Genomic DNA, 17181 nt, shown 5'->3' with positions numbered 1-17181 from the left:
GACGTGGGTATTATTAATGCGCGCTTGAACAAGCAAGCCAATTGGATGACAGTTTGTACTGCATCAGACACACGCGCACACACACACACACACACACACACACACACACACACACACGTGACAAGTGTCCATAAAGTCTCTGCATGATGTGCAAAAGGGTCGTAAGTGCATCCATTGTGGAGCGAAGCGCTTACATAACAGGGGTTCGATGCACACATGGTAGGTCCCATGGTGGGCCGATGGATGAATTATGCATTGTTTTGAATGAGGCCGAAGCCCATTGCTGCCTTTAGCTGCAAAACAACCATAGAATGGCTGTGGTGGACCTCACGTTGACCTAACAATGTAAAATAACTCAATCAAATGTGTGAAGGCGGGAGGTTGTAATAACGTCAGCTTGTGAAACCTCCTTTCATGTCCCAAGTTATAATTTGCTCTGATTGCCAATTACAACTGACTCAATTCTCGTCGATGATGTGCTGCGGTTGCTTGTTGCCATGGAGAGGCACAGAGAGTGGACACAATTCTTTTCTTAGACAGCCACTCAGAATAGAACAATGGCTTTGCTGGCCGAGGCGTTCGCTTTTCTGCATTCTTTTTGATATATTCTTGTTATGTAAATACATTGTTGGCGTCACGTCGTGTTTATACCGCATGACGTTAACTGGCCGAAAGTGATTGCGCACCCAGTACGGTGTTCCCTCGTTTATCGCGGGGGATCGGTTCCCAAAATAGCCCGCAGTGAGTGAAATCTGCAAAGTAGCCAACTTTATTTGCTTTTATACAAAACAGCTCAGCATATCAACATGAGTTTGTTTTACAAAATGTAGTAGCCCCCGCATCCTTTCGCTTTTCACTATGCGCCCCTCGGTGGAAGAGGTTGGGACACCCCGAGTGTCGAGCCTGTCAACACCTGATCTTTGTAGTATGTTTAATGAAACGCGGTATCGACCCGAGTACAGCACTGTTTTATGAACGTCAGGTCATCTTGTATTCGAGGCCTAGAGATTTATACATGCAGAGCGGCGAGTCAGAGCTTTTCTTCCTGTCACTCACGCACACCAGTGACCTGGAGAGATGCAGCTGGGACCCGCTGTGGAGAAAAAAATGTTGACTCTTGCATTGGAGTATTGATGTGTCATCCATCAGCGCAGCCATAAATAGCACTGAAGCTGTACATGTTAAATTTGGTCGGTGCTGACTCGGCACGCGTGTCTTCCAGCTTCCTGCTGACTTTCAGGAGCGGCTGACCATGCACATGGAAGAGTCACCTCTCTGCCGCACCTACTCGGACTCTGTCCCCGCCTCCCTCATGGGGAAGGTGATGGAGAAGCCTGATGAGGCGTGCAGCAGCAGCCAAGCCTCACGCTCCCCCAGTCCTCAAACCCCAGACCACGCTTTCATTTTAGAGAGCCTGGGCCAAGGAGCGCACCTGGGTCTGAGAGCGTCCTACAAATCCGACCTTTACAGTAGCGACACCGCCCTTTACTGCCCCGATGAGCGGCACCGGGAGCGGAGGCCCAGCATGGACCTTCATGGTCAGAGGAAGCTCCTCTATGGACCGCAGAATTCTACTGACAGCAACCCAGAGGAGGGCTCAGTCGGGTTACGGCCTGGCTTCGCACAGGAGCACTTTGCTAAGTTCTCCACCATGGGCACGGGATCCAGCTCCTACTCCAGCTTCAGTGGAGGAGGCTCTGAAGATAAAGCCAACGGCCCACCAAGCAGCGCTGCTTCCTCCCCACGCCATCACACCCTCTACATGGACTGGAGAGATGCGGGGGACTATGAGAGGAAGAGCGACTCATCCTGGGAGAGAGATAGTCCAAGAGCTTTCGCCAACAGTCATCCCTTCCAGCAGACGGAGCTGAGCCACCAGCAGAACAGCAGCTCGCCCGTGTACAGCCGCACCATGTCATCCTGTTTCAGTGAACCCTACGAGCCTCTGCCGCCATCTTCCTCCCCGAGCGTCGCCTACGGAGACAGCCGTCGAGGCAGCACTCTCGCCCCCGAGGAAGAGGAGCTCATTGGCAGATGGAGGCAGCTCAGCGCGGAGGACTTGAGTTCTCATTCCTACCGCAGTCCGGGCCGGGCTTCTCCTTACAGCTTCTCAGAGCAGCACTTCTCCGTGAGGCCGGCCAAGATCCGCCTGGGACCGCTCTACAGCAGCTTCCAGGAAGGGGCCGATTACTACCATCACGGGGTGGGCGCCATGCAGGAGCAAGCGTGGGCGGCTGCCAGCTCCAGCCCGGAATGCAGCCCGGGGCTCCGCCAGGCTCACAGCCAAGCCCACTTGTATGCAGCTGAGGACAGCCAAGGCTCGGAGCACAGCCTCTACCACTCGGGAAGCTCCAAAGACAGAGAGGGCAACGTTGCATCAGGAGGTCAAAGCGTGGATTATGGCGACCCGAGCCCCAACAGCTCCACGGAATCCCTCAACCACCGTTCCCTGGAGATGGCCGCAGACCTTCAGCACTACCAAGAAGTGAGCTCGTCACCGCCGCCGGCCCCGCCCCCTCCGCCGCCTTACCACCAGAAATTCGGCTCTCTGGGACTTTCTCGGAAAGACAGCCTGACCAAGGCCCAACTATATGGAACACTCCTCAACTGAAGGAGCTCGCAAATAACGGGAACAGAAGCCAAGTGGATGCATCGTCAACATGTGACTGTAAAGTAAGAGGCCTGTATACATTTGTACCAACGTGTATGTATTTCATAGTATATATACTTCTACCTGGAAAATGATATATTTTGTATGTAGCCATTCAAATGAAACATCTTAGTAAACCCGGAACTTGTACGTACGTTCAAAACTGCCGACGTTCGACACACCTTAACCTGATGCCTGTACAAACTTCCTCACGCAGTTGATTGGTATTGACAGTATTGGTTGGTGTTTTCTATTGTTATTAATGGGACGTTTTGACACGTGAACATCACTTTATAGGAATTCTTCTCTTCTATTTCACACATTTTCCTGCAACCCCCCCACCCCCCACCCACCCCCTTTCTACCTCACAATGCTTTCTTTAAAACAATGCATGTTGATATATTTTATGTTGTTTTACTCACTCAATAAAGCACAAACCACACAGGAGGCCTGTTTTGTTTTAGTTTTTTTTCCCCTGAATATTATCCAAGATGATCCAAACTCCCCGCTGTAGCCATGTGTTGTGAGTCACAAGCGAGTCCCACTGCTGACAATTACAAGAAGTAGGTTAGTAGAGAAGATGGGTTTTGGCCAAAAATCAGCAGCCAAGCCATCCAAGAAATGTATTATGAACTGTAAATATCAACTGAAGGCATTCTGTTACTGTGAAAAACCGTGTTCTTCCTGCACAAAGCAAGATCCATAAAAGCATGCCGGGATGAGTTAGGTGTGGAAGAACTAGGCCAGAGCTATTGAACTGGTGGATCAGGGGGCCTAATCCAAGATGCGGTCAGGGTTTTGCTGGAGGTTCTTAAAGATGAGAGATATCCTGTCATATAGAGGATCTTTGACTTAAAAACAGCAGTTGCCGCCAGACCGTTTTCTAATGGTAATTAAATCGCTACCCACTTTTATTTACTGTAAGTCAAACCGAACAAATGTATTTTTAAATGTCATCTTTTGAAACATTAATGAACAGAATTAAAGTGCATTTTAGAGGAATTTATTAAGGCATTTTATTAAGGAAATGTGGGGGAACATAAAACAATTTAGTTGAGTACACCTGAACTCCAACATTAGTGAATACTAACCTCAGGAATTGTGCTCAGAATAAATGGACAAAAACATCATACACAGTATTACCAGCTCCATATTGTCTGTGTACCGTTCCAATGCATGTCCAGAAAGTTAGTTTCAGATGTTTTTACTTTCCTAGCAACTAAAATTTGAATTAATAATAGTTTAATTTGAGATGTTTTTACCAAAAGAACAGAATCACTTCCTCGTACAGTATTTGCTGACATACTGTAATTGGATGCGTGCAATTCTTAATCTAGCCGCCAGAGGGAGCCACATTACTGCTAACACTACATAAACACGAGCTGTTACACACAGTGACCTTTCACACGGCACAATTGTTTCCTAAGGCATGCACATTTTGCAAGCAGCTCTACATAGAAACTCACACCTCTTTTGTGTTCATTACAAGCCAAAAAAAGTCAGTCCAATCAGAAGTTTAAAGCATGTTTTTAATGAATATATTTATAAGCAATGCTTGGGATACTTCATTGGTCATCCAGTCCGACCATCCTCCTGCTCATGTCCCACAGTTTCTTAGCCGCCTGTCCATCTGTAGCTTTAGCCAGCAGCTCTTCCTCCTCACAGTTAGCAAAGCACTTACCCGACACTCCCTCCACCACTGGGGAGCACACCAGATAAAGAGGGGTCTGGGCCCCTTCCAGTGGACTCTTGAAAAAGAGCATCGACGCAAGGGAGAAGAGCGGCTTTGCCAGGAGAGGGATGTGAACGTGTCTGCCCAGTCCGGTCCTCACGATTCCAGGGGTGAGAGCGTTGACCGTGACCCCCGTGCCCTCCAGCTGCTGTGCCAGTTCCAGCGTGAACAGCAGGTTGGCCAACTTGCTCTGACTGTAGCAGAACGCCTTGTCGTAATTATTTTCACTATTCAGGTCATCGAAGTTGATGTGGCCGCACTTGTACAGTTTAGAGGACACCACAACGATGCGGCTGGGGGCCGACCTCTTCAGGAGGTCCAGCAGGAGGTGAGTGAGCAGGAAGTGACCCAGGTGATTGACACCCAGCTGCATCTCGAAGCCCTCCTCTGTCTTGGAGTAGGGACACTGGTAGACGCCTGCATTGTTGACAAGGACGTCTACCTTTGTTTCTTCCTTGTGGGTCAAAGAAAAACATGCAACATTATCTTAAGCGGAATAACTACGTTAACAGGACAAAGGACGTTTTGGAGATTTCAAGCCGCTGCAAAACCACTGACTCACAACATTACCTCACCTCTTGAATTTCTTGACAAAACCTACGAACCGATTGCAGTGATGCAAGGTCCAATTCTTTGATGACCACCTCCCCTTGCCCTGGCCCAGACTGTTCCTGGATGTCTCGGGCTGCCTCCGCGGCGCTCTGTCGGTCCCGACAGGCCATGATGACCCGAGCCTGGAGCTTCAGCAGCTCCCCGGCTAGTGCCTTCCCAATGCCGCTGTTAGCTCCGGTCACGATAACAGTCTTCCCTCGCATCAGGTCCGCTGGGTACTGGAGAAGCTTCATGGCGTTTTGACGCGGGAACAAGCGGCGCATGAAAAGCAGTACACCTCCACCGACGACAGCGGCGACGAGCACCGCGGTGGCCATGGAAGTATGGAGGAGCTACCAAGTGTTTTGAGGTTGCAAAATTAACCCGGAAGTGTATCGGTAGACCAAAAATTCTTACACATATAATTTAATACATAGTTCCGCTATGACGCGAGGCATTAGTGTCTGTTTAACAAAAAAATATGGATTGAAAAAACTTCATAATAAACCACCGAATTCGGATTCATAACATATTAGTTCCCATGTTAGCAACAAGCTAACTAGTCATTTCTTCTTCGAGTGATTACAGCAGAACGGACGCCATAAAATGCGATGCCGCCTCCTCTTGATAACCTAAGGTACTGTCAAGTTAACGCATAAACTATTCAAGAAAAAGTACAATTACTTTGCTGAAAAAAAGTACAATTTAAAAGTAAAATTAAAAAGTAACTGATTTGAAATTGACTCAGTGTAAAACGTACAGTAGTGTTTACTTTGGTAATGGTTATTCATGGTAATGTTACTTTTATTAATGGTTATTTCAAGCATGCTTAACAACATTAAGCAACATCACATGTTTACACGTGCACATTTCAACATGTCCGAAAAAGAGTAGAAAGAAGCAGAGCATATAAGTCTAAGCAATTACTGTTAACTTATGTATTTATCATGCTGCTATATTACTATTTTCTAATAGGGAAAGCAATAATAAGAATTAATGTTAGTAGAGTTAATAGGTACAGTTAGCAGTTAGCATATTCAGTACTGAAAAGCACAAATAAAGGAGGAGGACTGACAGAATCATTGTATAATGCAGGGGTGTCCAAAGTGCCCACGGCACATTCTAAAAATGTAATTCAACAAGAAAACAAAAAGTCAAAATAGGAAGAGAAAGAGTTGTAATGTAACAAGAAAAAGTTGTCATTTTAGGAGAATAACATCATATTATGAGGACAAATCATGTCACTTTAGTAGCATGAAGTTGAAATATTAAAGAAAAAATGTTTTTTTTAAGTTGTAATATTGTAAGAAACAAACAAAACAACAAATAAAATTTGGTTGCAGGAAATAGTTGGAAAATTGAAAAGCACCCATCAGAAATGGAAAAAACAGCTGTAACTTAACAAGAATAAAGTAAAAATAATAGGAGAAAAAAGTCAACATTTTACAGGAATAAACTCACAATTTTATGTGGAAAAATAATGTCATTTTAGTAGCCGAAAAATACGTCATTTTTCAAAAGTTGTAATATTATGAGACAGAATCATTTTTGGAAAATTAGCTTGGGGTAAAAGTGATAATATTGTGGGAATAAAGTCCAAATATTACAAAAATAAAATTTACAAAGATTATTGAAGAAGAACATTGAAATATTTTATTATTATTTAATAAAAAAAAAATAAAAATGGCTAAAAAAAAGAGCAAAGACCAAAGTTCATACGAATAATGCGCTTTTTCACCTACAGTATATCACCAATCTGAGATAGTTTTTTTCTTGAAATGTACAGGTATATAACGTCTTGGCATTTCCAAAATACTAAAGTGGCCCTCGGTGGAAAAGGTTTGGACAGCCCTGCCATAATGAGTGAATAAAAACAGAATATATTGGAAAATGGTACAGTATGAATGAGAATATTCCTTTACACAATGCGAGGCCACTTTGTGCCATTGTGATGTAAAAAGTGGAGCTACATTACTTATTTCTTGGGAGCCACAAGGACGAATTGCTTCTGAGTCACTTATGCACTGAAAGCAAAGTGAATTAACAAGCTTCTCTCAAGCTGCTCGCTGGGAATAGAGAAATTGAGAGCTTACTCCACTACTTCCTCTTGGCTTGCCATGTTTCCAGTTGGGTAATACCTCCTGTTTCTTTCTTTGACTGTTTGCTTCAGTTCCTCCCTTCTGTGTCTCAAACCAGGACTCGGCGGGGAAGATGGGTGGCACTGTGGTGTGCAGCCTGCTCAAGCAAAAGAACTAAAACCTGACTTTAAATGTAGATTTTAGGACTTGCTGGAGATATGTGTTGTTTGTTGCTCCTACTCGTTGTCGTCATCTCAACAGCTGAAGGTAAGGATTAGTTTCTTCTGTGCCGATCGTGTTCATTTCGCCAATGAAGCCCCGTTAAGTGTTCAAGAACTGAGCTCAGTCTAAATGTATTGTATTTTTGGTTGGCGTTTGGGATTCTTTGTGTTGGAAATGTGGTTCATCCATTTAGGAAGGAGAGGCAAGTTTATTTATAGAACACAATTCATACCCACAGGCAATTGAAAGTGCTTTCACAAAAGAAGGGTATTAAGGGTATTACTGAACTACTAGCAAATATGTTGCTTGCATATGAGCATGTAGACTGTATCAGCCAATATATCATATTTTTATTTAAATTACATTATTATTTTATGTGTTAATTATTATTAGTAGTAATTAGTAGTAATGATCATAGTGTTACTATGATCATTATTGAAGTAACATAAGCAGCATAAAATATTGTAGATTTTTTAAAATATGTGTTATGTAAAATAAAAAAGTATTATTTTAAAATGAGCATACAGTATAGTCTAGGGGTGGGCAAACCTTTTGACTCGCGGGCCACACTGGGTTAAAAAATTTGGCGGAGGGGCCGTCTATATACAACATAGGCGGCATCAAACAGAACGACGTACTCGCTCACGGTGCAACAAAACGAAAACACAACACATCCACAGCAAGTTAACGCGTCACATAAATGAACAACTAAATGCTAAACATAACTTAAAACTGTTATTTCCAAATGCCCGCAAGGCATGCTGGGTAGTCCAGCTGCAGCAACAATATGAACTACGAACAATAAAACATTGGATGGCAAGAGTATGCTAACTCCTCCTTGTTTACTTCTTGGACGACCTCCTCAACATATTTTGCAATCAAAAATGCGACAAACACGGCAAAATGCTGGGAGAAAGAGAACCACAAGCTACCCAGCATGCCTTGCGGCGGGAATACATTGGTGTTTTTTTGGCATGGGCATTGCGTGTAGATATTTGTTTGTATGACCACATGGTGAAGTAGCTAGGTTACTTTGTGTGTCGTGTGTTGACGTGTTGCGTCGTCTGGATGGCTTTTTTTGTACGACTGGCGACTTGGCGACTCAAGCGTGTCACAATAGCACTGCAAGTCATGTTGCCGGCTACACTTTCCATGTTAGCGGCTTAAGAAAAGGAATTTGGAAATGCCCGGTGGGCCGGATTAAGACACTTGGCGGGCCTGATGTGGCCCTCGGGCCGCAGTTTGCCCATTCATGATGTAGTCATATAAAATATATATTTTTATGAAATATTTTGTGTTTCGTACTCATGAAAATGTAAAACAAGATGAATATTATTATATACTGAGCATATAGTCAACAAAGGTATTATAAAACTGTATAAATTAAATATCTTTCATATTCAGCTGTGATATACTGTGATCTTGATGTAATAGTCCTCAATTTAGTATTTTGGGGGCTATTCGGCTTGCACTTTTTACTACTTGCATGTACATATTGTATGTTTTCCCTCGGTTACTACATCAACAGTCATTCTTGTCCAAAAATATCCTGAAAGAAACCCAACTGAATTGGCATTCTGCCATGCTTCCTACAGTACGAAGCAAGAACACGTGCGATGTCATCCCCAAAGACGTGTACCTTGAAGTGGGATCTGATACTGAGATCATGTGCTGGTGTCTGTATGTCCACGGAAAAGTGTTTTGGACACTGAACAGCGAGATCTTACCCCAAAGCTGGTCGAGATCCATCAACTCGTCTCATACGGCCGTGTCTCTGAGGAACTTCACTCTGCACAAAGCTACACTGCAGTGCCACAGGCATGATACCGAGGAGATCCTTGGAGGAACCACCATCAGAACATACTGTGAGATATTTATTATTATTCATGCTGTCTGGGCAAAGATGCAATAATGGATGAACTGCTTTTTTTTATAGCAAAACCCACCGACGTGGGCTGCATGTGGCACTATAAAAATGACTCGTGGGGAGGTGTACCGCAGCTCTTCACCTGCAGTTGGAAGCATCAGTTGCATGTATCAGAGCAGATCAACTACACCGTACAAGGGTGGGCTCATCTCTTCTCCCTCTCAAGTCAACTGTTATCATTGTGTGATTGTTCTCGAAGTAATGTGCGTTTCTTTTAGTTCCTCCTGGCTGAACACTTCACAGTTTGAAATCTGCAGCTCACAGGTGAACACGTGCACATTCAAAGATGTGCATTTGTCAGGTAACATAACACTGGTGGGCAACCACAATGTCACGGTGAGAGCTAAGACCAGCCACTGGGAGGTTTACTCCGATCCGTACGAATTTGAGCCCCAACACATACGTAAGCAACCTACCTCATGTTATAGAAACACTTGTTTAAAAACACACACAACTTAACCGGGCTGTGTTCCATTCCTCAGTGCAAATTCTCCCTCCAAAGTTGAACCTCACTGCCTTGTCCGGTCATCTGTTAGCTGAGTGGTCCACCTCAGCCGTGTCCAAAAAACACCACTGTCAAGTTAAATATGACAAGGTACAGAAGATGAAAAAAACATTTACATTCACTATAAATTACACAAGTAAACGTACTGACGACTGCCAGTGACTTCAGACTTTTTTGTTGCAGGTTGGTGGTAAAGACGCATCAGAGGTAATGTTGAAGGGATGTTCCTCCCCCCCTTGTATTTCCTCTTCATTGTTACTTTAATATTAACATGAATGACTTGTGTTTGCATGACATTGGTAATGACGCTATTTTCATTCTTATTAATAGACATTTAAAGGGGACCTATTATGCTTTTCCTGTTGTTTCAATGTTGTACTCTCATGTTAAACGAGGCCAACGCGTCAGATGAGTGAAAAAGTGAGCCCTGAAAGCAGTTTTGGACGACTCTGCACGCTGCGTTTTAGAGTTGTTGTTTTTTTTACACCGAGTTCCATTGACGTCAGCGCAACCCGGACTTCCTTATATGGGCCTGCCTTCCCCCGGCTCTGCTCTGTTCACCGTTTTAGCACGTATGGTTCCCAGGGAATGTTTGTTCGGGTGTGCCTGAAGAGGCAAGCATCAGGCAGAAGTGGTTGGAGTTGCTGATTCCCGGCCAGCAAGAGAAAAATATGCTCCTCTGTCAACGGCACTTCACACGGGACTGTTGAGTGAACACGGGCCAATACGAAGCTGGACTATCCACCAAACTGTTGCTGAAGGCCGACGCCTTTCCAACGTTACTTGGTGGTATTGAAGAGTCAGAAGAGCAAGCTGTAAGTAACAACTTATCAGCGTCCTAGCTGTGTTTATTTTGTGGAAGTAATCAGACAAAAGGGGTTCAGCAGCTGTCCGGAAGTCCTCGGGAGCGCTTGGGAGTGTGACCAATCACAGCCACCGTTTGGATGGGAGGCAGGAAACACTGCAGGAAGAGGCGCAGAGTCTGGAAGATCTACAAAGCTTTCTGTGCGGGTTATCGTGTGTACAAGTAGCTGCTCTATAGAGTAGAGAACTCAACACAAAGGCCCGAAAATGACTATAATAGGTCCCCTTTGATAGATAAAAAAAAAAATTACATTTAAATGTTTATTAAAACAGGAATAAAACAAAACAGAAAAATAAAAGAGTAAATTAGTCAATAGATTAATTTTAGTGTCATAAAATCAAATGTATTTCATTTTGTCAGTCAATCGACGCAGCACCATTTTTGGGAACTTACAAGACGTGTCATTGGCTAGGTCTATTTGTCAGCCGTTACACGCGGCACCCGTTATTGGTCAGTGGAGGTGACGGGGGTCATTTTAATGTATGGACCCGAATATAAGACGACCCTTTGCTTTCCCCTTCTTACTTTAAGAGAAAAAAAGACCTCGGACTCTCTCGGGTCGGGTAGATGCCATTTGGTACCTCGACCATTAAGGAGACATGATCTAGCAAGTTCCTCTTTTCTCCAGAAGGTGCTGAATAAAACTTTAGAGCCACGAGTTAAAGGGAAGATAACCATTGACAAAGTGGAGTCCTGCACTTACTACAAAGTTTCAGTCCGCTGTGCTTTGGACAAAGCGCCGTGGAGTGACTGGAGCCGCGAGAAAAGGCTTGTGACCCAACTGCGTGGTAAATTCTAATTACAGTGTAAAGCCATTTAAATACTGTATGCTGTTTGCCACTTTCCATTCATCATGATCATCTTTACAGGGAGTGATGTGAAGTTGCAGCTTTGGAGGAAGGTAACAGAACCAGACCAAGATGGCATCAGAAAGGTTTATGCCATGTGGACGGTACGGAAGCTTTTCACTCCTGCAGTGCCATCCTTCCTCTCCTAATAGATGTCCTCCCCTCCATTGCAGGAGATTCCATCAACATGCCAAGGAGCATTTCTATATTCTATCCATCTGACTGCCAACGAGCATCATGGGATCGAAATAGATTATGTGCATACTTTATGTGGCAGTTCACCATTTCAGATTAGCGTGAATGAAGACGCACACAGATTAAAGCTCAAGGTTTATCACAATGACGCCCTGCTGGCAGAGGATAGTGTTTATGTTCCAGCTGTTGGAGAAAGTAAGTTTTAACGGCGTTAAAAATACTTCCTCATTGGGCAACCTACCAGCTATTGGTCAGTTACAGTACGTCACTTCCTCAGTGGTTAATCTACATGTCAATAATTGTGTCATGTCAGTTATTTTCATGTCAGTAAATAAACTGCAGTCGCCACTGATGTGCAATCATTTGTCAAATAACACGTTTTGATTGCTTTGTTTTTGTCAGCTCTCCCCCGAGTTGCAAACGTGCAAACTTCAAGCCGCCAAGGTGTTATCCACGTCAGCTGGGATGCTCCCGCTCAGACAGTTACTGGTTACATGATCGATTGGACCCACGATGGGCATCAGTACAGCTGGATGGAAACTAACTCTACCAGCATGTCACTGTTTGGTAGGTGAGACGAACATTCATGGCGGAGATGGCTGTTTGGGAAGTCCTTAATGGTCATTATTAATACATGGACATTTGGATGGATTAGTATCTGATGGGTGTGGATTGTGTGACCATTAGTCTTATCCTTCATCATGCGGGATGCATTATTATGGACAGTGCATTAGCAGAAGGATATTACAGACCGACATCATTATCGTCGTTGTTCATTTTGAAAAGTCCCTTCATCTTCCTTCCAGGACTTCTGGAAAAAAAGCCACACAACATCACAGTCACGCCACTGTTTGATGGCAAGACGGGCCTCGGCACGCAGGCCTTGCACATCTGCTCCTCAGTATCAGGTTGTGATCATGTATTTTACATTGTTTGGCCAAGTATTGATGTTAAACACAAAGGTCCACTACAGGTCTAGGACGTGTCTTCATTGTCAGTATTGAGGCGAGTGACAAAAGCGCCCATATGATTTGGACTACGCAGCCGCAGGAAGTGTGCAGCGCTGTTCTTATCCACTATGTTGTTTTTTACAGAACAGAGCAAGGACGTCAGCTTAGTAAGTTGGCAAGTCACTTTCCCTTTTAGTTATTTTTATATTATAGTAATCATGGTATCGCTTCGATGTGTTTCCTCCAGATATCACAGTAGATGGTACCAAACAGGAGATTGATTTGAAAGGTCTCACCCCAGACACCCAGTACAGCACCTATGTGATGGCTGTGGCTCTCACTGGAGTCGGTCACAGCAATACCAGGCACTTTAATACCAAAAAATTTGGTAAGTACTTTGTTTTTGTTTCTCATGTATGCGAGTGGTGGGAAATGCTGCAGCTTGACCTCCGTGTGTGTCTCTCTGCTAATTTGGTTAGGAGATGGAAGTCCCCTAAGCTGTAGCTACTCTTGCACATGACTCCCCACCGCTGATTGTAATACAGACCCCACAACTCCCCACCACTTTATTCATACACATCATGTTCACAATAGAATCACCACCACAAAAAGCGTACATTGGACCTTTAAGTGCATATATAATTTGGAATTTGACCAATGATTTCCAAGCAAAATAGTTAGTGCAACTACTGTACTACTTTCTGAGGGGTATGCAGGAAGTTATATTATGACTTTACTCGCATATTTTTACTTTATTCCCATAATAATATGTTTTCCCCCAACCTAATTTTCCAAAATGTACAACTTTTTGTGTTTCTCATAATATGATGGCTTTAAAAAAAAACATTTTTTTATTTAATATTTCAGCTGTGCTACTAAAATGACACTATTTTTCCTCATAATATTATTATAATATTATCATAATATGTTTTATAATATTCTCATAAAATTGAATGACTTTTTTCTCTCAATATTTTGGTGTTATTCTCGTAACATTACCACTGTTTTTACCGTTTCTGCCATTTTTAGTATGTTTTGACTTCATTCCCATAACATTATAACTTTTTTCACAACCTCATTTTCAAAAAATTACAACTTTGTTTGTAGTTTTGTTTGATTTTCTTGATATAAACTTAAAAAATGTCTTTCTTAAATATTTCAACTGTGCTGCTATGCTGCTAAAATTAAGTTATTTTTCGTCATAAAAGTTATTCTCGTAAAATTCATCAGATTACAACTTCATTTCCTTAATAGTTAGACTTTATTTCTGTAAAATTACTTATTTTTCTTGTTAAATTATATTTTTAGAACGTGCTTAAGGCTAATAAAAAACACTCCCCCGACCCAAGACTTTGCGCTGACGTACAGCAGCAAGTTTTTCCCACAACAGCACCCTCTGCTGGATCTGGCCAGGCACTACAATCACATGCTGCTATTTGAGTCATGCAAACGTGCCATTATGAAAAAGCAAAGTTAACGTGCCAAATGTGGACTTGTTTTGATAGATCCGAGGATGGTCAGACCACTGATTATCTTTGGAGTCGTCATCATAGTGGTTGTGTTATTTGTCGGGTTATGCTGTGCCATACAGTAAGTCTCTGTCTATTTTTGCTGAAACATTCTGAACAGTGAATGCTCCAAAAATTCCAACAAAGTGTTCCCTATCCGTGTTTTAGGTGGAAGAAATTCCTAAAGAAGCAGGTGCCGAACCCTGGCCTCAGTTCTGTGGCGCTGTGGCCCTCGGCAAGTCATCAAAAGGTGATTTTAAATTAAGAAAGGCATTATACTATATTATATTGACCTGAGTATAAGACGGCATTTTTCTCTCGAAAAAAAGTCTAAGATCTCGACATTAATACATACAAACCAAGGTGTGGTGCCAATTGACTTCTTGAAGAGATGCAGTCTTATATTTGGCTTAATACAATATTTTTTAATTCCTTTCATTGAAATCAAATGTGCTCTGGAAGGGACTAAAACTTTGAAAAACCCTTTAACTCACTTTGAGATCTAAACAAATTGCCGATTTGCTGTAACCCCCAGGGGATGGTCCTTTTCCGGCCATTCAGTTATCCGTCAGAAAGCCTTTGTGAACCCGTTTACATGGAGCAACCACAGCCAATTTCCACTCCTGATACCCACCTTGACCCAACCGGTGTCCACAAGGAGCAATGCATCGACCCCGCTGTTGTTGCAGAGCCTGATAAGAGGCCGCATGAACCTGAGAACACTTTCAATCAGTCTTCTTCCATGGAATCCACAGGGCTGCTCTCTGAGGGCGGCAGTCCATTAAGCCCGTACAGAAGCCAAAGTTCTGTAGAAAGCCCGACCCAAAGCGGCGGTCAAGAATGGAAGCGTCTGCTTCCAATGACGCATCAGGAATTAGCAACACCACTGTCTGTTTATGTCACTCTGGACATATTTGACCAATATCAGGGCAATTTCGAGAATTAGAAGTGCATAGCATTAAATACTGTAGTCAAGCAATTATGCTATAAGTATGTATCATCTGTTGAATATCACCCAATGCTAAAGCACGAATAAAAGCATGTTGCATGGCATCCTGGAATAATACCAACCTTCATATGATTGTGCAGTAATTCGATATGTTTGGTTTAAACCTTTTTATTTTTACTAAGAGAACTGCACGAGATCAACTATGTAAATAATTTGTAAATAGTTATGTATTAAAATGTTAAAAATGTGTAGCTATATTTAAGCATGAATAGTGTTTTTTCCAACACATTAAAATGTATTAAAACGTCTCAGCAGTAAAATGAAATATCATAGCATAAATATGTATTTCTGTATGCTCCCGATATATTGACACAATGCCTACATAAAGTACAAATGTAATATTTAAAAAATCCATTTAATTTGTCCACTTGTGGATGTTCGAGTCATCGGTTGTGTCATTTGCATTATCTACCTGTAGAGGGCAGCACCATAAAGGACCTCGATGTTAATACACGCGACCATGCTGCATTCACGTGCCTCGGAAGTCGCATGACTAAGATGACGACGCTTCCATGGAAACTCATTCTGTTTGCAATATCTTTTTACTAGAATTTATCACAAATATTCATCAAATTCTTCCAAAATTACAATAAAACTGTGTGTTCCTTTATCACCACAACATGACACCTGGAAATGTGTGAAACTGTAATATTCCCAATTCTCATCGAAATAAACACTTTCGTTATGAAAGGTAATAAAGATTACCAGGCCCTCGTTAAAATGCACTTAAACAAACATAACGTACTGCTGACATCACAGACTTGATCTTGTGAACGTCTGAGACAACAAAGAATGCAGAAATTCCAACTTCCGGATTAAGCAGGGAACGCAACACAGGCACTATGGCGCATGAATGAGAAGCTATTTTGTTTAGCCTGACTTAGCTACCATGCTTATCTTGTAAGGACGCTATGTTGGGAATTGCTAACAGTTACGGCTGAAGGGTAGGAGCTGATAAAAAAAATAAAGTAAATGCCCGTCGACCTTTCAGCGGGTTGATTTGTCTAATCATTTTTGAACGATACTCTTAAATGAAGTAATCTAGCTGCTGAAGGGCCTTGAATCCGCGGTGCTCGGGTGAACCACAACCGGGGATTAAGGTCGCATTGTGCAGACGTCTTGCATCATTATAACCGGCGAGAAGCACCGAAAAATACTACCCACGACTGGACGCTGAATATGTCACACACCGGACCCCCTCCTCGCTGGCGGAATTGTCCCAGAAGAGGGCAACCAGTGGCAGGTGAGACAGTTGAGCTTCATTTGCATGTATTAGCTTCATTTACAGTCGAGGTAGTGATTTTGCTCCTCTTTACGAAGTTTATTTTGCACATTGTTGTCTGCAAGAATTTGCAAAAAAGCATTTTTGGAACCATCGCTGAGTAGTTGATGCTTCAATAAACAGGAAAAACAAGCTGCAAGCTAACTCGTTGGGGGTTAGCATCACAACAACTCAACATCAGCGAGTCCATAATAAATGAATCACTGAAAATCAATGAAAAGTCACCCACAAAACGTGTGTGTAGTGTTACTTACCCCAGCCACGCTGACATATTATATGGTAAACATGCGAGTTTTGAGTGAGGGTTATGCTAACACGCTTTCAAGACACAACAAAAGCATCACCTAATGCTTGTTTCATTTAAATTCAGATATGTCATAGTGTGGTGTATGTTGTTATTTAATTTATTTATTTTACAGAAGAGCAGTTGCTGTAAGTAGCAGCGTTGGCCATCTATCACGTGTCAAAACAAAGAACATGGCTGCTCTAGCGCCTGTTTGCGCATGCGCAAAATATGGGGGTCCAAGGCGGCAAAAAACAAACCGAGAAAATGTTTAAAAGAAAAATATATTAATGTTTAAAATATTAAATTAATTAATGAACTTATAACCACACCTGTTGACGCTCTCACTACTTGCTATTGCTGTCCCCTCAGCACCAAATGAGCTAAAGCAGGGGTTTTCAAAGTCTGGCACAGTCAGCCTCCTGTCAGAGAATATAACACGGTTTAGGCCTGCCCTACTCCTCGAAAAAGTGATTTTCTTCACCACATAGTGTTTACTCTCACTTTCAAAATCAGTTCATTTTGCCTTTTAAACA

General features: G+C 42.7%; 4 protein-coding genes across 11 annotated transcripts in view; 3 read left to right on the top strand and 1 right to left on the bottom strand.

Moving 5' to 3' along the window:
• Nucleotides 1-3904, top strand: part of si:dkey-174m14.3 (uncharacterized protein LOC563117 homolog) — a 32534-nt gene extending 28630 nt beyond the window's left edge. For 4 of the 6 annotated variants that reach the window (XM_054761689.1, XM_054761687.1, XM_054761692.1 and 1 more), the window contains one exon: nt 1223-3901. In XM_054761689.1, coding sequence (XP_054617664.1) covers nt 1223-2611 — 1389 coding nt within the window. In that variant the 3' untranslated portion in view covers nt 2612-3901. Of the gene's footprint in view, nt 1-1222 lie in introns of all 6 variants that reach the window. The other 2 variants (XM_054761686.1, XM_054761690.1) reach the window with 2 other exon arrangements.
• On the bottom strand, nt 3682-5489 carry rdh14b (retinol dehydrogenase 14b). The gene is made up of 2 exons (XM_054761693.1): nt 4958-5489; nt 3682-4836 (listed from the first exon to the last, which is right to left on the bottom strand). Exons 1-2 carry the CDS (start codon nt 5309-5311, stop codon nt 4216-4218), a joined length of 975 nt encoding a protein of 324 aa, XP_054617668.1. The 5' UTR covers nt 5312-5489; the 3' UTR covers nt 3682-4215.
• Nucleotides 3912-15339, top strand: LOC129172187 (interleukin-6 receptor subunit beta-like). Of its 3 annotated transcripts, none has more exons than XM_054761685.1 (17): nt 3912-5610; nt 7170-7318; nt 8869-9138; nt 9210-9339; nt 9419-9603; nt 9683-9795; nt 9889-9912; nt 11202-11358; nt 11440-11522; nt 11592-11808; nt 12016-12180; nt 12420-12521; nt 12587-12730; nt 12811-12951; nt 14069-14153; nt 14240-14321; nt 14607-15339. In XM_054761685.1, the coding sequence occupies exons 2-17, from the start codon at nt 7270-7272 to the stop codon at nt 15015-15017; spliced, it is 2358 nt and encodes a 785-aa protein (XP_054617660.1). In that variant the 5' UTR covers nt 3912-5610; nt 7170-7269; the 3' UTR covers nt 15018-15339. The 3 variants fall into 3 exon arrangements, with proteins under 3 accessions (XP_054617660.1, XP_054617659.1, XP_054617658.1); XM_054761684.1 differs by having other exon boundaries at nt 3913-5315; nt 11199-11358; XM_054761683.1 differs by having other exon boundaries at nt 3913-5610; nt 11199-11358.
• A 567-nt stretch (nt 15340-15906) lies between these two features.
• rngtt (RNA guanylyltransferase and 5'-phosphatase) overlaps nt 15907-17181 on the top strand; it is an 80051-nt gene continuing 78776 nt past the window's right edge. Inside the window, exon 1 of the mRNA XM_054760959.1 lies at nt 15907-16323. Coding sequence (XP_054616934.1) covers nt 16260-16323 — 64 coding nt within the window. The 5' untranslated portion in view covers nt 15907-16259. The remainder of the gene's footprint in view (nt 16324-17181) is intronic.

This window comes from Dunckerocampus dactyliophorus, chromosome 19 (assembly GCF_027744805.1).
Source record: "Dunckerocampus dactyliophorus isolate RoL2022-P2 chromosome 19, RoL_Ddac_1.1, whole genome shotgun sequence".
In the NCBI taxonomy this organism is placed as follows: domain Eukaryota; kingdom Metazoa; phylum Chordata; class Actinopteri; order Syngnathiformes; family Syngnathidae; genus Dunckerocampus; species Dunckerocampus dactyliophorus.
The sequence above is the reverse complement of the archived record's forward strand: the minus strand, read 5'-3'. Positions and strand labels throughout refer to the sequence as shown.

Coding starts and splice junctions, on each gene's coding strand:
- rdh14b (XM_054761693.1), bottom strand. CDS start 5,311: ATGGCCACCGCGGTGCTCGTCGCCGCTGTCGTCGGTGGAGGTGTACTG. Junction 4,837..4,957: donor TTTGTCAAGAAATTCAAGAG/GTGAGGTAATGT, acceptor TTGACCCACAAG/GAAGAAACAAAGGTAGACGT.
- LOC129172187 (XM_054761684.1), top strand. CDS start 7,270: ATGTGTTGTTTGTTGCTCCTACTCGTTGTCGTCATCTCAACAGCTGAA. Junction 9,139..9,209: donor AACCACCATCAGAACATACT/GTGAGATATTTA, acceptor TTTTTTTTATAG/CAAAACCCACCGACGTGGGC. Junction 12,522..12,586: donor CATCTGCTCCTCAGTATCAG/GTTGTGATCATG, acceptor GGTCCACTACAG/GTCTAGGACGTGTCTTCATT.